At 40.8% G+C, this 27,384-nt stretch overlaps 1 protein-coding gene across 6 annotated transcripts in view; it reads right to left on the bottom strand.

Annotated features, from left to right (window-relative positions):
• SMARCA2 (SWI/SNF related, matrix associated, actin dependent regulator of chromatin, subfamily a, member 2) overlaps nt 1-27,384 on the bottom strand; it is a 166,771-nt gene that overhangs the window by 97,155 nt on the left and 42,232 nt on the right. For all 6 annotated transcript variants that reach the window (XM_014735432.3, XM_070248197.1, XM_070248194.1 and 3 more), the window contains exons 9-18: nt 25,661-25,831; nt 17,515-17,568; nt 14,598-14,728; nt 14,270-14,327; nt 12,034-12,134; nt 10,285-10,432; nt 6,590-6,753; nt 5,170-5,236; nt 4,386-4,496; nt 1,278-1,520 (exon numbers count right to left, since the gene is read on the bottom strand). In XM_014735432.3, the coding sequence (XP_014590918.3) occupies nt 1,278-1,520; nt 4,386-4,496; nt 5,170-5,236; nt 6,590-6,753; nt 10,285-10,432; nt 12,034-12,134; nt 14,270-14,327; nt 14,598-14,728; nt 17,515-17,568; nt 25,661-25,831 (1,248 nt within the window). The remainder of the gene's footprint in view (nt 1-1,277; nt 1,521-4,385; nt 4,497-5,169; nt 5,237-6,589; nt 6,754-10,284; nt 10,433-12,033; nt 12,135-14,269; nt 14,328-14,597; nt 14,729-17,514; nt 17,569-25,660; nt 25,832-27,384) is intronic.

The raw sequence follows: 27,384 nt of genomic DNA, 5'->3' as shown, positions 1-27,384 counted from the left end.
GTCTACTAGCTGGTAATAAAACGGTCTCTAAATGGACGTCTTTGTCTTAATGCTGAGCTCTGTGAAAGAGGGCCCAGAGCCACGAGTTTTAGATCAGCAGTGTTAACGGTTCAGAATTTTATGGGATATGATTGCAATAAAGGCTGACTAAAGACTGAGTCAGAACACGAATAAAGGGGCAGTAGTTAATGTGCTTACTTAAAGTTGAAGCATTAAGTTAGGCTCTTAACTTTGATTGTTTCGGATGCAGAAACACACCAAGGGAACAAGACTTGAACATGAAAAGAAGAACGAGAGCAGCTCTCGTTTATATTGGTGGGTTTCTAAGCCCCTCTATCTTACTCTTCCTACTCTCTGCCCTGATCTTGTTCCAAGTTTAGTCATTCTTAGACATCCTCTGCTTTCTCTTTCACCTTCCTCTATTGACCTCTAGGGGGCAGAGTTGATTGACATTACTTTCTGCAAATGGGCAAGCCAATTAATTACTGACAAAAGGCAAATGTACCTATAACGTATCTCAAAATTAAACGGCCAAATAGTTCCAACATAAATTTCCCTAAAGGATTCTAAGTGACTTTTTATTTTTATACTTAAGAAACCACTAATCAAAAGGACAGGTACCCATTTCTTTTCTTGCAATGGCCCATGTCTCCCTTTCGTAAATGAGCTATGAGAGAAGCTACGTAGTGGAAGGGATGATAATAAGAAATTTGAAAATGGCTACTCCAGGATTTGAGGAGTAGTGATGTACACACAAAACTGAGGCTCACACTAAAATCTACAAAAATGTGTACAGAAAATTAGTGTAAACACACAAACTCTTTATGTGGAAATAGTTTAAAGGGAAACCTAAATTTGTAACAAGGAAATACTTGTTTTAAGGTTTGTATTCAGTTGATTGAACTGATCTGGTTAAATTGATTCAACAAAGATATCTACATTCATCCTCCCTGTGGCCCATAGCACTCCACCCGTCAGGAACATTGTCTGGTGGCCTGGTTAACAGGTTGGTGAAAGACAAAGGATTTAGGATGCCTTAGATCCTAGATCCATCTAGATCCTAGATCCTAGGATCCTAGACCCATCACTAGACCCATTTGATTAGGATGGGGAAATAACCCTGGAATGAGAACATATCCATCCATGACAAGCTTCATAAAGTAAGCAACACTGTAAAGCACCGTGTGGGTTTTCTGCGGCCCTCTAGGTCTCAGCTTTAGGTCCTTTCATTTCATTTCATTGTCACGCAGTAGAAAAAACAAAAGTTACACCAGTACCCTTTCTCCAGTCATGGCAAACGGAGCATTAAACCACTGCTCGAACGTGCTGCAGCTCTTAAAAATTGTGGGGAGGAGGAAGTTGAGGAGGGCCCAGAGCTCCGGGAGCTTATTCTGCAGTGGGGTCCCAGTCAAGAGGATCCTCCTGGGGGCCACGTAGTGAGTGTTGAGGACCTGAGTCAGCTTGCAGTGGTGATTCTTCATCCGGTGGCCTTCGTCCACTATCATGTATTTCCACCGGATCTGTCACCCAAGAGGAAGGACCAACACGTGGTGAGCAAGGCAAAGTCCAACGATTTCCAACAGGCAAGGGGTGATGTGGAAAAGCAAAGAACCCACACTTGGTGCATAATACGGCGTGATATTCCTTAGGATAAAAGAATCTCAACACACAGTCTATTCCCATACCTGAGAGATCACATAATATATCATGTAATAATGGAATGTTAAAGCAACAGTGTTCCTTAGGGGCCCATAGGATTACAAGTCACTCTTTCATCAAGAGGGAAATTTGGGCCCAGAATGAAATCGTTGGGCCAGGACCAGATCCTGTGTCTCCCCAGCCAATACTCCTTCTATTAATGCTATGATAGCTATCTCAGATTTAATGGTCATGCTACCTCTGCACATAGTAAGTACAGAATATAGCTCTCCACTTGAAGCAGAAATTAATGGCCGATTTTTCCAAGAGGCATTAGCAGGTACCTATAGTTGAGAGACTCTTGGCTTCATGCCTTCTTTTCTATTACATCGGCTGACCACTACCTTTAGGGTTTGGCTCAATGTTTTTTTTTTGTTTTTTTTTTTAAAGATTTTATTTTTTCCTTTTTCTCCCCAAAGCCCCCCCGGTACATAGTTGTGTATTCTTCGTTGTTCGTTCTTCTAGTTGTGGCATGTGGGATGCTGCCTCAGTGTGGTCTGATGAGCAGTGCCATGTCCGCGCCCAGGATTCGAACTAACGAAACACTGGGCTGCCTGCAGCAGAGCGCGCGAGCTTAACCACTCGGCCACGGGGCCAGCCCCACAATGTTTTGTTTTTAATTTAAACTAGTTGCTAACATTTAAAAGTTGGAATATTTCACATAAAAATCTAGACATCCAGCTTCTTTTAAAAAATCAGAAGATGTGGCAACCTGGACTCTCTCAGTTCATGTGTATTTCTTTACCTGCCAGGTCCTCACCCGCCAGGTCTAGTCCCCTGCTTTAAGATATCTAAAATGAAAGGCTATACTCACTGGGAGAGAAGGCAATACTATAACATCATTCCTCTATTTATGCCAAAACTTCAGAACTAAACACAATATACTCCCCCAGCATGACTATCACTTCAAAAGTTAAGAATGACCAAATAACACCATCTTTCTTCCTAAGTCCACACGGAGTCCCCTTCCTCTCATACATTACCCTTCAGCCCTCTTCCAGGTCATTGTTCTCAGTGTCTTAAAGTGAGAACAATGAGGAATGTTCCACTAAGCCTATTCATTCCCTACAAAACAGTGGCAATGGCCAAGAAAAGCATCTGGTGCTCAGATGTCCCCGGATCCTGCTGCAGAGCTCCTAGAGAGGACGGAGATGAGCTGAGTGTTCTATATAGTCCTTGCCTTCTTCACTCAAAGCACCAGTAAAGTCAGGGAAAAGGCATGAAATCATTAGTTAGTCTGCAATATTCAGGTAAAATACCAGAGTCTTGTCTTTTTTCCTTCCTCCACCACCTCTAAGAAAAGTGTTTAGGAATAATTAAAGTCCCAAACTTACCAATAGCATCAAAAGAGGCCAGAAGATAAAATGTATTGAAACAAATCTTGTAAATCTACTTTCCTGCCTAATTTAGCTTATGAAATAATAAGGAATCAGAGGCCTTAGATTTTGCTATCGCGCCGACTATGAATGAGGTCTTCCACTTGGAAGATAATTACTACCCCTTTCTATATCTTCATCTCTCCAGTAACAAATCAAAGCAATACATCTCATTACCAGGCGTCTCCGACGAGTTTTGAAATACATATGCAGCAGACATGATCTGAGTTTTCTTAAAGGATCTCAAACAGACACATGCATTCCCATAGTAATACTGAAAACACGTCATTTTTGACACTGCCAAATTCATCTCCAAGTATGAGGAACACAGCATTGCTGCCAGTGCCACCTTAATGATGAAACTTCCCCTGGGAACACATTTCCTTGATGTTACTTCCTATGATGCCATGAAGGGAACTCTCAGTTCCCAGAGCAAAGGTTTAATGCAGAGACAGAACAAATCCCAGAAACATGGATTCTGTTCAATTCTGGGCACAACTTAGTTTCAGATTATAGTGCTTTCAACACACCACAGGGTAAAAGAAATTACCAAAGGAAAAAAAAAAATTAAGTTTTCATATTTGCTCCATGAAAGAAACTACTTGCATCATTCTACATGAATATATGAGGAGGCAAGATGACATAAATGGGGAAAAAATTTCCATTTTACAGCTAAAGGACAACTTAGGACATACAACTTAGGAAACATGCAGGTTGCATGTAGAAAAATCATCTTTCCCAGCTCCAAATAAATAGGCACAGAAACAGCCCAGAGTAAAGCGAACAATAAGAGCCCATTATTTTACCAGGAAAAACCTAAAATAAGGATGACAGAAGAGCTGCAGCTCGGATAAATTGCATACGGAGACGGCCATGTGGAGGGCTGCCCGCTCGTCTTTGCAGAGACAAAGCCACAAGAGGAATGAAGTTGCACCGCTGACAATAACCCAGGGCAACAAAAACAATGATTTCTTCCACAATCACGTTCAGGGCTATTGGAGAGACGAAGAGTTGCAGAAGGAGCCCAGGTGAGTTTTTCAAGAGAGGTAAACTCATTAACCGTGAGAGGATAGGTAAGAGTCCCAGGATCAATGACATACACCAAAAAAAAAAAACCCACAAAAAAACTAGCATGAATAAAATTAAAACCCATGACCAAAATATATCTCATTTTTAAAAAAAATAAAAAGAGAGAAAGAAAGACAAGCCATCTAGCGATCAAATTATACCTAGTGAGTATAATTTGGGGAATACTTTACACTCCAGCTCGATGGTCCAGAATTAGAGATAAAAGAACTTTTTTTAACATACCTTTGCAAGAATGTGCTTGTCTTTTATAATGTACTCGTAAGTAGTCAGGAGGACGTTGAATTTGCCACTCCGGAGCTGGGGGACAAGGGAGCGACGCATGGCAGGGGTGCCCTGCATGGAAAGAAAAAAAGATGTATATTACTCAATGGAAGTATGTGTGCATTATTTCCCACTATTCACACCTTAATGGAGCCCAGACACGGGGCTGAAGAGTGCATGTATATGCATTATCACATACGGATCCATTATCCATGAAGAAAATGGTTGGCGAAATCGCACACATCTGGATACTTTTCAGACCCTTATAGAGAGACTTCCCCACTGAAAACTGAAGGAGGGGAGAGAGAGAAAAGGAAATTATGGCGACCTCGAGGTAGCAGAGAACCCGCTGCTCTGCTGAAAGGCTCCATTTCTACAGCAGCGTACAGCAGGCAGCCCGGGCCCTGGGTAATTGCCTAACTTTGCAGGAACAGTGGGCCTGGCAGCAGCCAACAGTGAGCCAGTCGGCAGCCCGCAGAATGTGCGATATTTGTCATTTGTATTACTCTCATCAGAAACCTCGCAATATGATAATTAACAATTTTCTTCTGCATTTCACTGTCTGAAAGTAATTATGGTTTATTACAGTAATCTTCTTGGGATGATTAACTCTCACTGTTTAGTACATGATGTACATGACAAAACTTTACAACCAAATACAGTTCACAGATGTGCATATGGAATGAAGAAAAGAGGGCCTATTTTTTCCTTTCCCACATTTATATATAAATACAGCATTCCAAACCTTGTAAGAAATTTTCACCACAGAAGGAGCCCATTTGTCAAATTCATATGTCCAGTTTGATAGCGTCCTACAGAACAACAACAAAAACATACAGAATAAAAGACATTTGTATAAAAGTCAGTGGTTAAAAAAGGTATTCTTATTCATTCTTAGGCCTCACCTTGAAAAAAGATGGAGAATATAAAATATCTCAACTACACATTTATTTTAAAGGTGTGGAAATAAGAGATAAGTTAAAAAATAAGCTGCTACAAACTATGACAAGTTTGGTTGTGGGGTCATAAAAAGTCTCCTAGGAAAAAAGTTAAAGAATGCATAAATACAGAGGGCAAAAAACCCTTAAATTTTAATATGGCATTGAAAAACAGCAATTGCCAGGGTGATTTGGGGAGTCTATAGAAACAGCCATCTAAGTTCAGAGAAAAGTTGAGTTAGGAAAAAGAAATTACAAAAGCACATGAAAACATTAAATAAATCTGTCAAGAGGGAGCAGGGGAAGAAATATTGAATGTTTTTTGGTAAAATTCCTGGAAGTGTCACCCTAATATATGTCAGAACATGCAAAATATAGCTAAAAAGCAAAATATATATTCAAAACGTAGATAAAATGCAATGGATGTCTAAATACTATGGATTCAGCTAGAGATTAAAAGGTCTGCAAATAGTTCTCTTTTAGACAAAATGTGAAGAAAATACTAAAACGGAATCCTTGCTTTTTCTTGAGGTCCGAGTTTGTATTAGCGCCAGGATCTATAAGAAGCTTTTAGTGAGTAAATCTACAACCTAACAGCCACAGCCAGAGACACCACACTCCAGCAAGGGCAGTGTGAACAGGTGTGCCTTCGCTCAGGAGCATCCGCTACAGACAGACAAAGGACCACGCACGAGCACAGACCATCCTTATGAAGCAGCAAAACCACTGAAAACAAATTGTACATCCTGAGGGCAGTTCAATGCAAAATTCAGAGTTAGGATTTTGACTTAGGTTCTGCTTTAAACGATACAATAAAGGAAGACTTAAGAATCTATAATCTTTTGAATATATGTAACCTTTTGGAAATGGAACAAGGAAAAATCAAAGAAATCTTAAAAAAAAAAAATCAAGACCTTCCTCCTTCGTGAGCCACTTAAGGAGTGATGACAAATAAGACCCACTGTGCAATGTGCAGGCTGTGTAGACACAACACTAATGGCTGAGAAAATCATTTCATCTCATGTTTAACAGCCAATCAAAAAGCCTGGGGGTGGGGGCAGGGAGAGGGGAAAGGGTGGGGAATGAAAACTGAAGTCCAGATTACATGCTTTTAGTAATCCCACTATATGCTACAGTTCTGCCTTAAATGAAAAACAAGGACAAGCTACTAATAGGGCAATCTACAACGCACGGAAAGATAACTGCGGAATAAATGACTTTACTTACGAAAGGGGAACAATGATGAGATAGGGGCCATTGAGTCTTTTGTGCTCCATCAGATAAGTGATGAGTGCAATGGTCTGTATGGTCTTTCCTAGCCCCATTTCATCAGCTAAGATTCCGTTCAAATTGTTATTATACAGGGAAACCATCCATTCCAGGCCCTGGAGCTGAAATGAAGAGTAATTGCTTCAATTATCCAAGATCTGCACAGGTAATTAATACTAATACAACTCAAGTGAGGCTGTGACTTCTTAACTCCTCTGCGCTATATGTTGGATTCCCCACAGCAGGAAAGTGGAGGAAGCACCAACACAAAAAAGAATTTAAAATACGAGCCTGTAATCGTCCCTGCTGCTTGGCAGGTGCTGAGTGTTAATCAGATTTAGAAACGATGGGCTGCAGCACACTGGGGGGATTTAAGCAGCTTTGCTGCTCATCCCTACTTAGCATTTCACAGTATATGACATTCTAGAATTATTACAAATGAAGAAAACCCAAACCCAAACCCATTCCAACCACTCCACGAACAAAAAGGCGATATGAGGATTCAAGACTGACGAACCAGAAGATGGGTTTGGCGCGCAGATCACAGAATATTCGAAACAGCCTTGGTGGTGATGAAGAGCCTCCCCCCAGGGTGGGATCCCCTCAGTGAGGAAGCGGGGGGACCAGGGAACCAGGGGCACGCTGCGGGGCCCACAGGAGTCATTTCCTGGTGGAGGGAAACTTCCCAGGCAGCACATGGAAATTTTGCACCGTGGGCGCTCCCCAAGGGCAGCACACCGGCAGCTGATGGCCTGGAAACATGGTCAACATATTTTTAAAGCACAAAAGCAACTGCACCAGAGACGCAGCCTTGGATTCCCCGTGCTAAGTACAAGAAAGGATGGGTGAAAATACAAAATTGTTAAACCTCCCTCTCCCAACCACCAATTCCCTTCCACCATCCTACCACTGGTGCTGGGTTTAAATGGTAGGATCAATATATATATATATATATATATTAGCTAAAGTCAATTTATCTTGCTAATGAAGTTATGCTTTGGGAAATGTTAATTTTAATTTGTTCTATGTAACAACCAAGTGAGTGATTTATTTATTTGAAATATACATTAAATGATTATTCTGTGCAAAGGGCTGTGCAAGGAGCTATAATAGACGGATACCTAGGTGTGTAAGACGCATGCCTCCCTTCAGAAGCTTGCAGTCAAAGAGGAGAAAATAAGCCACTCACATGTACACATGTGCCAAGAGGTAGCTGACAGTGCCATGCCATACATACAAAATTGTATTCACCAGAGTTCTTCTTAGGGAGAGCACTGCAATGGTTTGAAGAAATACTTTCATAAGCCACTTGGAGTCCTCTGTACCATGCACAACTCCAAGTCATCCTAAAGGGTTTTGCAAAATGCCAACACCACCAAGGGATAAGGAAAGAAAGGGGCAGAGCCGCTGAAAGAGTAGGCAAAAGACAGCGAGGGGAAGCAAGGAAATGACTGGGAACCATAAGCGGTGGGTAGGAGGAGCTGCATGCTCACATCATGACCCAAAGACCACCAGGACCTTTAAGACAGTCAACTAAATGCTAGAAACAGTTGGACATCCAGTGCTAGCGAATTTCTTTTAAATGAAAATCGGCAAAGGGGCTGAATTTTGCATCTGTGTTAATCCCAGAGAAAACAGAAGCAGAAACTGGCAGCCGAGGAGACTAGGAATTCACAAAAATTGTGGAAAGTGATTTGGACTTTCCTGGACTGTGGAATGGGAGGAGTTGGCTACCGACATAAGCTTATGTGGCTTTCCCGGAAGCAGCAGGAAGGCCTCAGCTATGTCAAGGTTAAATAACTATTAATGATATAAAAACTTCTCCAGGAGCAAGAAGATAGAAAGCTTACTCATGTACAGAGTGATCCAGGAAGGCTTTGAGCCAGTTTGAACTGGTTTGTGAGAAACGGAAAGAATCTCATCAGGCAGATATAGGTGGTCAGAGTCAAGGAAGAAGGAAATTTATGAGGCAAAACCCAGAAGGGGCACGAGTAAGGCACGTCCAGGGAACCTACAGCAGCCCAGTAGAAGGAGAGAGGCATACAATTCATATGTGGGAGCAGGAGGAGATGGGTTTGAAAAGGCAGTGATGAAGATTGCTTACAAAGGTGTTGGATGGCAGGAGGAAATCAATGTGGCATTAAGTTATTTACGAATAATCCAAAAAATGGATCTTCCCTGTATAGACTTACAAAAGTTTATTGAAACAAACTATGACTTAACATCTCTGTCAGCTAGGCCAAATAAGATGAAACCACTCTGAACCTCATCAAAGTAGGATGGTGACCTTACTACAGAGCAGTGGTTCTCAAGGGACGTCTGAGGGTCCCCAAGACCTTTTGAGATCCACAAGGTCAAAACGATTTTCACAAAAACACTAAGGCCTTCTTTGGCTTTTATATTGTGTTGACGTTAGCACTGATGATGCAAAAGCAACAGTGTGTAAAAATGGCTGGCGCTTTAACACACATCAAGGCAGTACTACAGCAGTTGTGCTTGTGTCCTTTAGCCCCATGCAAGGGCAGCAAATACAGTGCCAAGTTTTAAGAGAGAGGAGACTCGAGTCCAAAAAGTTTTGAGAACTGTTGGCCTAAAGCATACACTTCCTAAGTATATTCTAAAAGACACTAGTTTTACAGATTGTTAATAGGTGATATATGAAAATAAGGCTTGGTGGCCAAAGAAATTTGGGAAATACAAAGTTAAAGTTATTTAACTTTAACATCAGGACACTGATGTGCAATTGTGGGTTACACATTTATATTTGCAGAGTCATGAATGTGCTGACATACAGCATGGATCACCTAGAGAGGCCACTGCTAGGGGGCCCACACGTCTGGCTGGCTTGAGATAGTCCTGAGCTATGCCTACTATCAATAACAAGGGTCCCTACTCACTCTCATAAGTATCTAAAGCTGGAATAGTAAATTGTACAGTAATTTGCATGGTAATCCTAGTTACTGTCGAGAGTATTTCCCAAATTTATCTGACCACAGAACCTATTTTTCTTTTTCCTTTTAAGGGACATCTCATGGGACAAATGTTCCAAGGAACACACTTTGTGAAATACTGTAAGGCGGAAGGAGGTAGAAGGTGGGAGCCGACCTCATTCCAGACAGGTCAAACAAAACGTCTGTTATATTTACAGCCTAGTTTTCACCAAAGCATAGATGCTCGCTACTTTATCACGCCTTTGAAAAAAAGCATAAACATTGTAGATAGTGACTCCTAGGTGGCTGAATCCACAGCATTAAACTAGAGCCACCACTGAAATTTTTGGATGAATACTTCATTTACGTCAAGATGAGGCATGGATGTTCCCTAAACTCATGTAACGTGGCTGGGTTTTCCATTTTAAAGAGATCCACAATGAAACAGTTCCAAGCGTTAAGCCAGGACTTCTTACAATACAATTCAACCCAAAACCATAAGACAGAAAGCGGAGATGCCCTAGTCAAGACGGTGAAACAGAAGAGCTGTAAAAGCAGAATTACAGGCACAATGGAGGGAAGGTCAATATTACAAGCAATGTGACCTAAAAATGCCTCCCCTTCATCAAACCTCTTAAGCAATCAACAAGTGCATGACATACTCCAATCAAAATTAGGTAAAAGACTGTGACTTGCCAAGAAAACACAAACCACGCCAATTACCTGATAATGCTTCAGGGTGCCATTGATGAGCAGGGCAGACTGCTTCTCCACCCTCTCAGAGATGGCGTGAGCCACGGTGTAGTAGGACTGGGAGCCCCTGGCACTGTACTGCATGCTGTATTCATCATCCACGTCTTGCTTGGCTGTCCTGAGACAGAGAAGGTGGAGAGTCAGGCACAGATAATTTGGTGCATGAATGGAGAGCCTAAAATAGCTGCAATAGGTATGGCTTGCTCATCACCTACTTCATGCCTTGCAGTTAAAATAGATTATCTGTAATCCTCACAGAAAGTAAGTAAAGTAAACATTACTATTATCATCCCCATTTTATACATGTGGAGCACTTCAGGCTCAGAGAGGTCAATTAATTTGCCTAGGTCACATAGAAGCAATGGAGTCAGAATTTGAATGCAGGCCCGCTTGACCTCAAATGACTAATATAAGCATGAACTGTATTTGCTGTTAGTGCTGTTGAGTCGATTCTGACTCCCAGTGACCGTGTGTGGAGCACAGCTGGTTTTCATGGGCAATTTTTGGGAAGTGGGTGGCTAGGTCCTTCTTCCTAGTCTGTGTTAGTCTGGAAGTTCTGCTGCAACCTGTCCACCATGGGTGATCCTGCTGGTATCTGAAATACGGTGGCATAGCTTTCAGCAGCACAGCAACATGCAGCCGCTACAATATGACAAGCGACAGATGGGTGGTGTGGTTCTCCGACTGGGAAATGAACCCGGGCCCTGGCAGTGACATCATCAAATTTTAACCACTAGACCACCAGGGCTGGCTAAGGATCGTATACCTGTAGGCTAACACTTTGCTGGAGAAGCTGTCCTACGTTCTCAGGACACAAAGATAAATCCTATCCATAGAACACCATCTAAAGCTTGAAGGACAGGTGAGAGAGGACCAAACATGACATTGAAGAGATAGGAAGGAGGAAAGGTAGTCATCCACTTTCTGTGCCTTATTAAAAAACTAGTGTTTTATTCTACAGGAAAATGAGGAGCCACCGACGGGTTCTTAAAACCTTCAGTGGAGGAGGAGAGGCAGACTGATAAAACAAAGGTTCCTAAAGTGGGTCACACAGCCCTGCAATAAAAGGAGAAAATATTAGAATGTCTATTTCTAGTTTTTTTTAAAAAAAACTCATTAGTTTAAAATGTTCTATTTTGCATATTGTTTCACAACAATTTTCTTTTATTATTAGAGTTGTACAAGCAAAGAGCTGTGTAGACCACTGCTACAGAGGACAAAGGGAGGGAGGAGGGGAGCCAGGCAGTCAGAATGGGCAAGGGGAGCGGGTTCCAAAGGTGTCTGGTAGTCTGGGCGGGAGCTGGTGGCTGAACGGCTATGGCAACAAGGACAGAGGAAGCAACGACGTTTCTCACTTAGGTTTCCGGGTGAATGTTGATGCCATTAAGGGAGATAGGAAAGGCAGCGATGGAGCCAGCTAGAGGGGCAAGTTTAATCGGTTCAATTTGGGACTGAACTGAAGATGGGAAGCCCAGGAGTGAGCCCGACCTGGAGGTGGGGATTCAGGATGGAGAAGAGGACAGAAGGAAGGAGAGGATCAACCCGAAGCCCTCGGGCAGGGGGCCGGGAGCTCAGTGGTGACCTCTGATGGCATCGTCTCGAGTGGAGTGTGGGCATGAAGTCAGCCTCCTTCCTTAAACCAAATTCTCTAAAAGAAAATCCGTACGGCGTAATCCTCACGCAATGCATTTGCCAGGGAGAACCCTGAGAGATACGCACTCAATGATCTGCTTAGCATCCTTCTCAGAAACTTCTTCACTGTTTGGATCCAGAAGTATTTTCTCTTCGGTTTCTTGGCGACTGGACTCTTCTTCCTCATCCTGGGGAAGGAACAAAGATACGGGGGAGATTCCATTTTACTAAGGGAATCGCTATTAACTGGCATTTTCTGAAAAGAGATTAAATAGTATTCAAATTCACAAACAGAGCAAACACAATGAAGGGAGGAAGTAAATTTAACACTTACTTAAAGCAGGCAATACACCTTTCCATTGCTGTTTCAATCGCTCAGTGAGAGAACGACAGGAACCCTGGGAGGGTCCCCTAGAACTCTTGCTCTCAAGAATAAATATGTGAAAATCATGCCAGAAAGATGAATATGTATCATTGTTTGGTTGTCAGAGTCCTCTAGAATATATCTGCTCTCACTTAGTGACATTCTCTAGCCTTCTCTACAAAGCCAGATTTTAGAGATCTTAGCATCCTCTCTCTCATAAAAATGCTCTCTCTGATAACGCCCATGAGCCTTTGATGGTCCCACATGTGTTTACACAGAGGGAGTGGAGCCTGTAAACACACTGCTTTCTGGGGCTACTTCACATCACACACTTCTGAATATTTAGATTAAAACTATCAGTAACTTGCCAAAGGATTCATTACCTCCCCACTTCTCGACTGTGTGCTATGTTCTGCTGATCTGTTTGAAAACTTCACTAAGTATTCATTATGTCCACTGCTAACCACTGATGTTGAAAGATAATCTAGTACACTTTCCTTTAAGATTAGCTTTAAAGAGAATAATGCTTCCCCATAACTCTTGAATGGAAAAATATGAGCTGAGATGCTATTAATGCTGAAACTCAGACCTATGATAACAGATGACTGAGACGCAGGCGGCGAGCTGAGGATCAGCACAGCTCCTTCACCTTCCAGGTGAGGAATGAGGTGCTGAGAGGGGACTTTACCTCCCACATCAGCAGCAGACGCGAGACAAGGACCGGGATCTCCAGACCCCCAGGTCAGAGTTCATTCTACTCCTGGCTGTCTAGAGCTGTCTGCACTTGTCACTCTCAGGTTGGCATCTACGTGTTAAGCTGCCTAGATCGTCTCGTCCCTGTCCCTCCCTGACTCTCCTATTCAAAGAGAAGGTTCATCCAACTGATCGTTTATGGGCCCATTCATCCAAGTAAACAGGAAACATTTTAAAAATGGATTTTGTAACCTTCATGTATCTCAGAGAAAGAGTAGCCTGTAAAAAAAAAATAACATGCTCCCCAAAGTACTTCTTTTTTAATGGTGTGCTTTTTTTAAACATAACTTTTATTATTTTTCCTCTTTACAAAGGCAGTAAGTGTTCATGGTAGATTAATTTAGAAAATATAGGTCCAGAAAATAGAAGAAAATAACAAATGTCTTAAAATTCTGGTGAGCTATTATCAGTCAGGCTGCTTTGCCTGGTCCATGGCATCTACACCATGGCACTCTTGGAACCAAGATTCCTCTATACCGGTAAGCCTCAGATTTAATGACTATGTACTAGCAACTAATAAAGGAGGTAAAAATCTTCTTTTAATCCTTCTATTGGTAATTATTAAGCATTTCACAGTTAACCTAAAAAACACCTTTATTATTCCTTAATTTCTATTAAAAGTATCCAAGATTACCATTTCAGGTTCTAGATATATTCAATATTCCTTCCAAGAGACTGAGAAATGTGCTTCTCTTTGAGTAACAAGTATATCAAGGAATTTAAACAGGATCACATTTAAAGAGAAACCAAGAGGATCAATAAATTCATTAAACCAAGGCCATGTGGCCCTTTTTGTCCAAGTTTCCAGACTTAAAACTTCAAATGGACTCAAAGGCCTAAAGGACTGCAGAAATTTTTAGGTAGCTAACTCTCAGTATGAACCACTTGGAGGCATGGGATTGCCTTTCCCAAAGTAATCCATCTTCAATTGTCCTCAAAAGATCTTTCTTTCCACCATCTCCGATTTAATGCCAGCTTCTCTTTTCTTGGTTCCAAATAAACTTAGAATTCGTCAGGTTTCCCCATTGGCCAGGAGCCTCCAAGAAGTCACTATACCACTAAGCATGGGCCATCAAAGCTGTGACAAACCCTCAGTCCCAGTCGTCACCTGAAGGCCAACACTGGAGGAGGCAGTGATAGAAGGACACAGGGGCCTCCCCCATGAACTTTCCAACCAATAGACTCCAAACAGAGATACATACATACCTCTTCCTCATAATCAGAATCACTCTCTTCGCTGTCGGATCTAGGGGCCACTTCATAACTACAGGAAAAGGAGTGGGGAAGAAGAGGGGCTCAGTCCTTTAAATTACAAAACAATATATACATGCACAACTTAACTAGCACATTCTATGTACAAATGACAAACGCAGGTAATAACTTTAACCATTTCAGCAAAGGCTGTGTCGATTTAGGTCCAAGATTTTACAAGGACCACAAAAATCTAAATGCTGTTTTAGTTTCAAGATTTTACAAGGACAATAAAAATCTAAAATGCCAAAGAACACCAATAATTTCTGCTTTAATGCCCTACCCAGGATTCATTTCCAACCAGGCGTCCAGCTGACTTGCTTTGGGTGCTTCTGGTCCGAACAGGACCTTGCCAGTTTCTGTGTGAGTCACCTTGACAGGAAGGTCACTCATCTGACTGCTCTCATCTATTGGCTAGAAAGGAGAAAAAAACACATCACCGCTTGATGTTAAGACGTTCTCCCAATTCTGTGCTGGATTGTGTCTCAGCCTATAGGCTACCCAGCATCTGAAACCTTCTTCCGTGATTGGAAGTTTCACCACCTAGTGAGTCTTGGTGGAAAATGCGAGGCCACCTCCTATTAAGAAACTGAAAAGACCAGCCTCTCTTGCAGCTAAGGCATCAGCATAAGACCTCAGCTCCACCGACCGTATGTACTCACTGAGGCTCTGAACCAGGAGCTAGAAGTTCAAGGAAGCAGGGACCAACAGACACACTGGTGGGAGGACAGACCATGCTGGCAGCAGTGCCAGTGCCGTGGTATTGGCCATGCCAAGCTCCTGCCTACTTCCAGTGTCAGCCACATCCACACTGACCAGTTGTACAGTGAAATACTGGGTGTAGCCTCCAGTCAAGGTCTCCAGTCTTCCTGAAGATCTGATGAATTACCCAATATCCTATGAGTACATTCTCTTCTTATTTAAATCAGGCAGAGTTGATTTTTGTCGTTTGCAACTTAGAACCCCCAGCCCCTCAAAAATACCTCCCAGATAATGACTATTGCAAACGGGAAAAGGCAAAGGTACTGTAACTTGCGTCATCTCATTAGTGGCTGGTTTGGCTTCTCCAGAGCTTTTATCAAAACCAAACCACCAGGTATCCAGCCCAACCATGGGAACATGGGAGTGTGACAAAGCAAAAAGCTCTGATTTGTGAAACCTGGTGAACAGACCAAGATGGAGGTGAAGTTCATTATTAGACTCTCAATGAAAAATGGCTTGCTCAGAGAATTAAGACAATAAATGAAATCGCAGAGGCTCTGTTTAACCCACTTCAGAGAACAAATTGTTTTAAAAGGCCTGAAAATGGAGTAATCCTATGCAAATGAATGCTACTGATTACAGGGTGACTGTACTTCTGGGAGCAGACCATCAGGCAAGAGGTTTGTTTGGAAATGCTTGATTTGTGACTAATACAAGTTATCTATCTCCTTAAAAGTAATAAAATCCAATGTTTAGACAATTCATTTATTCCAAAGAATTTTTCCTAAATTATTCTTAATTGGAGTTAAATAAAAATGATAGGAAAACAGTATACTATAGGTTATCTTCTATATCTTATAGGAAATGACCAAAAAAAAAATTGGTTCTGCCCCACTTCTTCCTCAAAAAAGCACTGTCAGAATAAGAAACAATATATTAGCGATTATCCACAAAAATAACCTTTAAAAAAAGAAAAGGCTTACTCCAGATAGTCTTTTTTTTTCTTTTATGTGTGCTAAAGCAAGGGTTGTGAATACCATTACTTTGCATGCAAGATGACATTTCTTCCTCATTAATGTAAAAGGTCATCTATACATTCACGCAACACAGAAGGAAATCTACCGTTTGCTATCATCTCTCTTGGAAAAATCATATTCCATTATCTTGAACTATTATCATACAGCTTGTTTTATTGCTTATGTCATGCCTCAAAGAAAACTGGGAAGCACGGTAGCCGGAATTAGAACTTTGGCAAAAGCACTGAAAGAGCACAGCAGAGTGTAATAAGAACAGTACTTCAAAACAAACTGAGCAAGATGTCCACTTTGCCAACTTCGGCAAACAGAACACACATGTGTTAAGATTAAAAGAAAAAAAAAGGTGTATGTCATCAGCCCAAGATCAGTAGCTAATTCTCCCAAGAGATAATCAGAGAGCAGCGCACAGTCGCACTAACACGTTAAATCGTTCCCTGTGTGCTGGTTAATGACAGAGCCGCGTGAGGCGTGCTCAGGTGAGGCTGGGCTCTTACAAATTAGAGCCGTTTCTAAGTGCTCTAATATACAGTATTCTTCCCCCATAACAGCCCACTGAGAGTTTCTTACACATTAGACATTTATCCCGATCCTTTCTCTCCTTGTGATGGATTATAGTGGTTAAGCAACGTTTATTGTTCAAGAGGTTTCTGCATAGAATAGTGGTTTCAGCCTTTTTTCTGCATCCGGGCTGTTCAATTCACAATATGTCTCGCACGCACAGTGATTCTAGAATGGGAAGAGGCAACCCTCCGCCCACCCCAATCCTCCAAGCAGCTTTATCAGAATCTGTGAGAGGAGAAGGCGGCTGGAAACAAACTCGCTTCCCATCCTGCTCTGGGGGTGTGCCTCCTCACGTGAACCACGGGCAGAGAACTTTGAGTTTTCAGAGAAGAAAATAAAATCCAATAAATAAATAATTGTATTCTCATGATTCTGGAGAATATTGGAAATACTAGGAAATAAAATTTAGGAATATGCTGATGAATCTACAAATAGAAGCTATATTGTAAGCCTACAGAAATGTCAAAAAATAAGGTAACCAAATATGTAAATTGTTTGGCTTAGGGAGTTTTATAATTCCAAATTAGTAATAAACTAAGGAAACTGGTTCATATTTTATGCTTCAGTATCATTTACTGGGAAAATGTAATTACAGAATCACTTAAGAGTTTTACACATTCTATGTATTCATAAACATATGCTTATATGTGCATAGAAAATTCTGGAATGGTACACAAGAAGCTTAACATCAGTTGATTGCCAGTCTGAGATGGAAGGGGATTACTTCTCAGTGTATCCCTTTTATACTATTCTAATTTCCTACTATGCTAATGTACTGTTTTTACTTAAAAATGAATAGCTGAGTAAAAATAAAATTAGTATACACAGAGACCGGTGCTACAAAGTACGGCAGGGACTCATTCAGCAGAAGACAGTAGAGATGGGTCCAAACTCCCTTACCTCTCCATCTGGTCCCAGGGCAGACTCTCCTCCCTCTGCGTTCTCTTCAGCCTTCTGTAAAACACCAATGTCAAATGTTATGTGTAAACCAAGAAGATGGGTATAGCAAGGGTTTCATGGTTACTCTGGGGTATGACAGTACTTCATTACTACTTAGGATCATCTAACAAAGATTTAGTACAAATGCCTTTGATTTTTATTTCTCTTCACTATCTAAGACAAAGTATATATTTTATTAGCATCTTGCAGAGAGTTATTTAAATCCAGATGTGAATCAACAGCAGCACACTAGAGATTTGCGTCTTCCAGGACCCAAAGAGCTTAAGACATGGCAGCATCTAGAGAGAGGTCAGAATCTGAAATGTTTTTCTCATGTTTGGCACTTTGAAGACAAATCCTGACATAATCAGTTCTACTTTCCCATTCCCTCGGCAAGTTTTTGAAAACTGTCCATCAGGAATAAACTCTGGACCACTCTTGGGTCATAAAAATACAAAAGGATACAAAATTCTGTGACTTCTCCGAATGTTTTTCCTTCTACCTAATTAGCTTTCATAATATATAGCATTTCCACAGTGCGTATGTGGGGAAATTTGGTGCAGATACTGTGATCTCATGAAAAATTCTGTCATCTGCCATTTTTTGAATATTCCACTATCTTAGTCCATTAATCTCTAGATGCGTCTCAGAGACAGCCTAAATGAAAAGCTAAGATTATGTCACATTTTGTACATACCCAAGAGAGTCTCATCTATAATATATACAAATAGTCTAAAATTTTTTACATTTGTAACAGCCTCTTTGACAAGTGAAATACTTAACAACACCTTTACAGAATACCTTATTTTAAAGTTACTGCTGGAAACCTACACTACTTCTGAGCAGTACGATGAGGAAAAAAAAAAAACTTTAGTCATTTCCTTTATCAAGACATTAAAGAAAATGAGCTTTCCTCCCCTGGGCCCTTTAGTTAATTAAAAATATATATAATGATACAGAATCAATATTAACTCCACTTTGTTTATTTAAGGCATTGATCGTATAATACATTTTTGCTTTCTATGAAAATAACTCAATTGTCTCTTGACAAAATAGCTTTTATAGAAAACGTTTAATGTTTAAAATCTAGCCTTTTGTCCATACCGAAGAAAAGCAGTTCTCATAAATGTCTGTGATTTTTGAAGTTCTTTTATAATTTTCTTACAAAAAATACATGTATGTATGTATGCCAAAGCATAGGTCTTCAAAAATGTAGCTTTTATCAAAGAGCAGGAGATGAAATACTCCCTTTGGTTATGATTTCCCAAGAATTTGATTTTCCATTATGCCACCCCAAAGTGAAAATGTTTACAAGCTCAAAAGGAGTGACTGGCTTCGAAAAGCGCCAGGCCCTACGTGTAGGCTAGGGAAACAGGAAACAGTGGCAGAGTCCCTCAGCTCAGAAAAGAAACCATCCCCACTACCAGCCCCTGAAGTTTCCATTTTTGGAATTCTCAGGCACTATACTCAGACGACTGTTTTAATTAATGGGAGGAAGTCAATTAATCCCGCCATTCTTTCCATACAAATCAGAAATAAGCTACAAATTTGGCCAGCAAAGAAAATCAAATGAGACAATGAATAAGCCAATTTCCAATATCTAGCAAGTAGAAGTGGATCACCATTTCAATGAATAGTACATTAAAAAGCCTGAAGGACCACAAATAATAGAATCAAAACTATTCTAAAGGACAACTCTTCCATGAATATGTTATAGACTAGCTAGAGTGTTATCTGAAAACTGCCTCCTAATCAGGCCCTTCCATTACTTAAAATCCTCTAAACTAATTTTAAAAATTCCATTAGGCATCAAATTCGAGAGGCAATGTAATATTAGATTTAAAAAACTTGGTTCTGGAATTAGATGACCTGCATTTGAATCCCAGCTCTGTCACTAAGTGCAAGAGACCTTAGCTGTGTGATCTTTGGCAAATGTTCTCTGTGTCTTGGTTCCCTCTCCTGTAAAGCAGGGACAGTAACAGTGCCTATCTCCTAAGTCTGCTGCAGGGCTGGTTCACTCTTTCAATACGTGCAATCCAATGTGACATGTAACATATACCGCAAACATCAGTCTCCTCAACGTAAAAGGATCAATGATAGTCCAAGGGCTATTTTATGACTATATAAGATTGGCTGTAGCACTGTCTGAAAACTGCTTCATAAGGTTATGAGGTCAGGGTTAAAAGGGTGCCCAGCACATAAAATGCACTAAATAAATATTTGGTGAATGAATGAATGCAATCACCAAGAACAATGCTTTTCCATTAGCACACGCTTAATGAATTATTATTATTATTGTAATTAGGTGCCAATATATTTGCAAGTCATAAAATAGTTAAGAACACACACATAATGCCTCTTAGAACTGCTCTATGAGACTTCTTTCACATGCCCTGAGCTTACACCCAGTTAGGCTACATTATATGAGGCAGAAGCCAGGTGGCAGTCTACTCTATGGCAGAAGATGTCATATTCTTCCTTCATGCTCTGGATTCTTCCAGTTTGGTGACGGTCTCTGGTGTGCTTCATAAATCCATGTTCTCACATCAAACTGGTGCTTTATCCTCTCCTCTCCCCACCAACAAACATTTTCCCCTTTTCTTGGCTCAAGATTAACTCCCAACTGATTGTGATTGGTGCTCCCACTTGAGGTAACCTTGGCCTGTTTCTGAGCACCTGGTGAAATGGCCTGGTGCTGATGTGGCCGATGATAGCACGTCTCACACTGCCTGAGGAAGTTTCGCATACAGTTATCCATACTGTGGGACTGCAAACACATCCTATCAATATTACCACTGATGCCTGAGCTTACTGCCATTGATTAAAACAAACAAACAAACAAAACACCGCAGTGCACCCATTAATCAGGCTTGAAGGAACTTTGTACTGGCTACTTCTCACCTGCAAAAAGTTTGGAACTAATTATGCTCATGGAGGGAGGGAGGAGTGTAATTAGCCTGGTCACGGAAGGGGATATGAAACAAATTACTCATGACTAGAGACAACTCGGGTTCCCAATCTCCAAGGCCAGTGTCAATTTATACCTTCCATTTAGGAATGTTCACGAACAAAGTTATGTGCCTGGCTACCCATCTTCCCTGCAGAAGCTATATAAAAGAATTAATGGCAGAGGTGAGGAGTCAAAGGAATCCCCTAAACATGAAAATCCTGCGTAAGCTGAACTCAAGAAAATAGACTTCAGTGGGGCACTTTAGTAGAGATTACCACACTATAGGCGACAAACAGCCTCATGTTGGAAAGAAATAGTTTTATACCAAATATTTTACAATCTATATAATCAAGTGAATGCATTTTGTCCCACAGCATTATTTGTCCCATTATTTGTTATAATATGCTGAAATAACATTCAAATGTGCTGGCATCTTAAAGACTCATTCTGCTTGGATGGAAACCTAAGCTTTCAGAAACCACTTGGGTTATTTTTACTGCCATTTAAGTGGACCTTTGAGCATTAAGATAGGTGATCAGGCCATAAAAAATACCCAAGAATATCAAATTAACAGGCAATTGCATATTACTTCGGTTGTGCCTTGCAGAGAAAACCAATTCTTACATTTTGACTCAAGTAACTGGTCAATCCAGTTAAGCAAGACTTTGATCCAAACCTCTGGCTTCACCCGTTTCGACACTGAAGTAATCAAATAAATCTAATCATTGTGGCATTGTGTTCATCCACTCTTACAACAGGCTACACTCAAATGCCCAGAATTACCTTAGACCTTTCTTTTACCTATGGAAATCTCCTTCTGGAGGAGTTGTAATAAATTACATGATCTCTGGGGAAAACAGACAAAAGAACTAAGATGAATCAGAGAGTAACTCGAATTTAAAACAAATGTTTCAGCAATATTATTACTTTGCCTTTAACGCTCTTTTCATTGAAAATTCTACCAAGAGGCTTTTCTGATGTTTTGATAGCTAAAAAAAGGATAAAAGCACATTTCCTACCACTATATTGATCAATAAACTGTGCGAGAAAGTTTCTCCCTCCAGAACATCCCGGTTCTAAGATTTACTTACAATAGTGGTTGATGAGAGAGAGAGAGAGAAAAAAAAAAAGAACTTTCATAAAGAAAACCAAACACCACGATGAAAAAGATAGCTGGCACAGCTTTCCCCCATGGGTGTCTGAGGATGTTCCCATTGGTATCGTGGGTTTCCAGGAAATGTCACAAATAAATAACAAGGGCGTAGTTCTGCTGGTATACACCTCACTGAAAGATTTGGAAAAGGGAATAAAATATTTATTTTTGGCCTGAAGTCAACAGCTTGAGAAGCTGAACCCTTGAAATGACTAGACTTCGAAGCTGTAGGCTGGGAAGGGTGGCAAGGGCTTCGAGTCACAGCTTAAGGAAAAATATACTGTAAAGCCCTGCAAGAAATACCTTATTATCACCAGGAACCACCTGAGGCCACATAACCAGAAAATTCTCTTCGTAGGAGCTTGGGAGGGAGAGGTAAGCAGAGTCTACCAGAAATAACAAATCCTCCTCTCCCACTGCTGCCTCAATAGTCAAAGAACCTGTCATTGTCCTAAAGGGCATCCTACCTAATAATATCTAATGGATCCCCAACTAGAAAAAAATGGTGGCCATTTATTTGCTCAACACGCCAGGGAATACACAATAAGGGGAAAAAAGAAGATTTTATTTTCCAAAAAACCTATGACCACATTTCAACAATCCTGAGGCTACATTTATACCACAGAATTGCTCGATAAAATAGCTAATATTTACTGAGCACTTACTAGGTGCCAGGGAGTGTTCTAAATGCTTTCGACAAACTTTCCCATGTAATCCTCACAACAAATCCACGATGTGGGTACTGTTCCTCTCACCTTCTCACAGATCAAGAGACTGACGGCCAAGGTAGTAGAGCTTTTAATGAAATATCTTACAAGGGAAGAAGAGCAAATCAGTAGGATCTGCTTTCTTATGCAGCATGAATTTAAAAGGTGGTGTGCTAACATGATTTAGACAGGGGTCCGATTTTCTAATTTAGCATGCTCAATCCTACTTGTACACATCCTGATAGCTTTAAGTAGCCCCATACCCTTTTTTATCCTGTATTTACCCAGGAGATGTTAGAGAATAATCACGGCAGAGGACCGAGACCTCAAGGTCATGCTAAGGGCACATAATAGCGCATTCACGCCATCACCCTGCAGAGACGGGTTTCACATAATTAGATATTTCAATACTTGAAATGTTATGCCCCCTCTAACACTTAAGTAGATACATATGGTTTACTTCTTTTTCTTCCATTTGAAGGGCATTAATGGAAGACCAGGCTGAGAACGAGAAGTTTCAGAATGATTTATAAATGTACATTTCATAGAAATGGCTCTAATGTTGAGAAGAGAAAAATTAAACACGGTCATGACAGGTTACAGGAAACCCACTCTATTATTCACCAACAACAAGTCAACACAATAAGCTCTCCATGAAAGAAAATGGCCTTCTCTCTTACACTGGGGCAATTTAAAAAAAAAAAAATCATACACTAGTTTAACACAAAGTAAAAAGTAACCCTTTCCCAATTAAATTACAAGGTCAACCATACTCATCTTGAACAGCATAGTTCTTAGACTTCTCTGAGGCTTAGCTGTCCTACATATGTTGCTCCCAGCTCAATGCTTTTAGTTCACTGGGTAAAGGTTTTCTCAAAACAAAGCTTCATTGATGCCTTACTTAATTAAAACAAACAAACAAACAAACAAAAAACAACTGCAGATAGGAACAGCATAATAGTCCATTCTATGGGAAAATACTGAAAGGGATGCATAGAATTTTTAAGCTTCTGGAGGTAGTTTCCTTCCCTGACAGAGAGGCTGGAACAAGCAACTCTCAATCATTCACTCTAATGGAGGGGAGAACTACAGAGAACCCAAAGCATCAAGTAATCAGCTTTTGAAAGCACCCATTGTCTTTGCACTTGAATAAAGGTGCATCTGGAATTGGGTAATTCACTTTGACTAAGTCTCAAAGCCTGGTGAAAGAGACAGTTTTCAGGAAGGACCAGGAAGGGGCCCAGTTTGTTTTTTTCCTTCTTTATGCCATTTCTCCCATCAAGACGGCCCAGGAAGGAAACACAGCCTGTCCCCCTTAGTCCTGCTGAGGGCAGGGAGCACTTTCAGGCTTTCACCCTGAAAGCATGACCGAAAAGAGGTAGAGGGCTGATCACAAAGTCAGAATTCTGTACATTCAATCATGTGAGAATGGGAGATGCCCAGAGATATCCACCAGTCAGACTGGAGTCACTTTGGTATCTATTGTTGGCCAAGAAATCAGGCCCCATCCCCGATTTGACTCCCAGTCTTCCTTCACAGCATTCACCACAGTTTATAATTATATATTTAGGTGCATATTTGATTAATATCTGTCTCTCTCTGATTAAAGCATGCTTTTCCTCACCATTGTACCCTCTCCCCCAGCATCTAGCACACTGCAAGCTCAGAGTAAGTGTTCAGTTAATATTGTTGAGCGAATGCATGAAATAGAAAGAATAAAATGCTCTTAGCAAACCTGAAGGCAAGGGTTTGGAAGTAGAGAGCCAATCTAGAGATCATGTACAGTTGGAAGTACCATGAAAAACATTATGACAGGTTCTTGCTCTGTACAGACAAACATAAAAATAAAGGCATTCTCATTATCACTCAATTATTATCTTTCTCTGCCTGTGATGATGTAACAATCTTACACCATGGCGGGAATCTGTTAATTGCAAGCCAGAAGCTCAAATCTGGGCCACTGGCTTTAAATCACAAAGAAATGTAGAATATGAACATTAGTACGAAAAACACAAACAGTGATGTTTTTGTGGCAACCTCTGCAAAGTACACCTCTGGATTAGGAAAAATGACAACTGCTACTTAATGGGGTCCACTTACGGAATATTACAGAATTGTATCTTTTTGCCTATGTGCTCTGCACTAAACTCTGAAAACGTCTCTTTAAGTCAGGAATTGGGAGCTGGAATTTTGCAAAGCCTATAATGCTACCTTGACAAGAAAATGAGGTATTCCTCACCAACGAAATGTCTAAATCCAAGCCCTGCGTCATCCCTCGTTCATCTTCACAATGAGGGAAGCTATCTTACACTAAAGAAATCAGGTGCAAGAAGGCGCCTTCTCAATCATTTATTCCTCCTCCTTAATTATGAAACAGGTATGAGAATTCAGGAGCCATGAAATTAATTATTTTCTGAGAAACATTTTGTTCAATTATTCAGTGTGGAGAATAAATGATTAAATGCTACCCGTCCTCGATCTTCACAACTCTGACGAAGACTTCCTGTTGATGTTTGCACCCAGCCCAATTAGAATTTATCCTGAAAACAAAATAGCATCCAAGAACTGAATTACCAGACCACTGAAGCCTCAAAGAGGCTCTATACGCACAGGTCTCCACTCAGCAGGTTACCCTTGAATTGAGATATAATACTTGCAGAGCAGAGATTCGAAATCTTACCCTTCACTTCTCATGATAATTAGCAGACATTTTACCTAAGACTATTGTTTTCTGTAATTACCTAAAACCTTCTGCACACCTACCTTAGTGTGACAGCAGGGCAGCCCAAGTGAATGAACAATTTTGGCATCACTGTCTGTCCAAAGAAACAGGCTGAAATAGGTTCCAAAAGCATCCCAAAGCTATCTCTTCTACGTTCCTCTGGCTTCTTTAATCTGTACACTGCATTTTCTTCTTACTGCTCATTCCAGTTTCTTAACTCAGCCGTCCCCACCACAATGGCATTACACTTAAGCAAACATTTATTTGCATCCATGGTTTTCCTCTTCCTATTCAGCGTGGGTACTTAATTTTCAAATACTGTATGAAACAACCAAGTATGGACTGAATTGTTTGCGTTTAGTACATCCTATCCATTATGTCCTCATCAGATACGTCGTCTAGTAAGCCCAATCAACTCTTTCGTGCCATGCCCATTTATATAAGCAATTACTGCAATTCAATAATATAAATCTTCCATTAGGGTAGTAAGGAGTATTTATCACAGAGCAGCACATACCTTAAGCTGGTCCCTGACCATACACCCCCAAGTCAGCCGCCACCACGAGGGCACTCACCTTCTTCCGCCTCCTCCTCTTTTTCTTCTCTTTGGCTGCTTGGGCTTGCTTGTGCTCCCAAACCAGGTTGGTCAGGTTGGCCACATACTCATCTGTCTGCTGTAAAAGGTAAGCTAAACGCCTGTCTTTCTTTTGATCGATCAGTTTTCTATAGCCCTCTTCATCTTCAGCCTATTAAGGAAAGAAGAGCATGATCAGAGCGTAATAAAAGTTTGCAGACAACACCTTTTTCCACTCATTCCCCGCTGCCGATCGTCTGAACGTTGACTGGTGGTGAGTGCAGCAAACCAAAAGATCCAGGCTGCAGGAGTTCCTGCACACCGTCTGGGACTGGGGGCGCACGTGGAAGGGTGATGCCCACGTCCCAGGACACCGAGGTCCATTGCAAAATCAGGACACATAGCCACACTATTTATGTGATGGGAGCAAGGACTTTGAGTCGACTCTTTGTTCTTCTGTGTTTCTTTAATGGCACAAAAAATGTTAACATTTGACGATTCATCATCTGAAGTTTATTCTTAACGTTGTATTTTGGAAATTTTCAAATATAATCAAAAGTGGAAAGAACAGTATACTGTCTCATATAACCAATACCCAGCAACAAAAATTAACTCGTGGTGACCCTGTTTCACTGCTGCCCTTGCCCCACTCCTCCCCACAACCCCAAACTGGATTGTCATAAAGCAAATTCTAAACATAGTATCTTTTCACCCATAAACATTTCAATAAGCATTTCCAAAGGCAACGAATCAAATGGGCTTTGAACGAATAACTTCTTATACTTAAAAGCATTACAAACCCTGTGGTTGATAGGAAAGGTCAAATCTGGGGGATTTTTGTCACAGATCTGCACTGCATTATGGGCCTAGGTGACTGGAGACAAGTCATTTAGGATCTGCAGTCTGACACTGCTGAGCAATAAAACAGACACAATAGTTCCCACCTCCACCTCCCATTAAGCAACATTATGAGGTTAAGTGGAATAAAAACTCTGATGTACTCTGAGCCATTTCAAGAGAAATCTTTTTTATACGTCCCAATAAAAGGACATCTCAAAAAATATTTTCCTCGTGCAATGCAGCATAAAAGAAACGTGCTATAAAATCTTCAAGAGGCAACTCCATTACAGAAAAGCTTAGGCTCTTCAGTCCAGGGGGGTCACTCCAGCATCTGCCCGAGTGACAGCAGTTTCATCCCTCAGTCTAGCTGCTGTCTGCCCCGTGGATGAGAAGGAACCTCAAACGCTATTATGACTCTAATTGCTTTTGGTTATGGTTGATCTCACTTGAAGAAAGAGTGATAAAAAAAACTTCAGTTTCTCTGTTATCTGTATATTCCATCATTTAATTGCAAAAATTAATGATTTGCACATGCCTAGTCATTAGTGTCAAACCAATCTGTTACTGAAGTTCTAATATAGTTTCACTTCAGTCAAATCACACAAATTTGACTGCTTACTGCTCAGATTACTATAAAAGGGTCTCCTGAGCTGGTTAGAAATCTCTTGGCCAGTTCCCTCCCTCCCAAAAAAAGTGAGGCAGGAGAAGATGGTTAAAATTTAGTAGGACCTGGACATAGAGCCTTTTAAAATATGGTGTTTACTCTCTGGACTCCAAAAAATTAATGAAAACAAAATGCAAAGCGTAATACCAGCAAGGAAGACAGTGTCACGTGGAATTTTCCAGGGACATAATTATGGGCTGAAGTTAATGACTTTATCTTCA

The sequence above is a fragment of the Equus caballus genome, chromosome 23, assembly GCF_041296265.1.
Source record: "Equus caballus isolate H_3958 breed thoroughbred chromosome 23, TB-T2T, whole genome shotgun sequence".
In the NCBI taxonomy this organism is placed as follows: domain Eukaryota; kingdom Metazoa; phylum Chordata; class Mammalia; order Perissodactyla; family Equidae; genus Equus; species Equus caballus.
The sequence above is the reverse complement of the archived record's forward strand: the minus strand, read 5'-3'. Positions and strand labels throughout refer to the sequence as shown.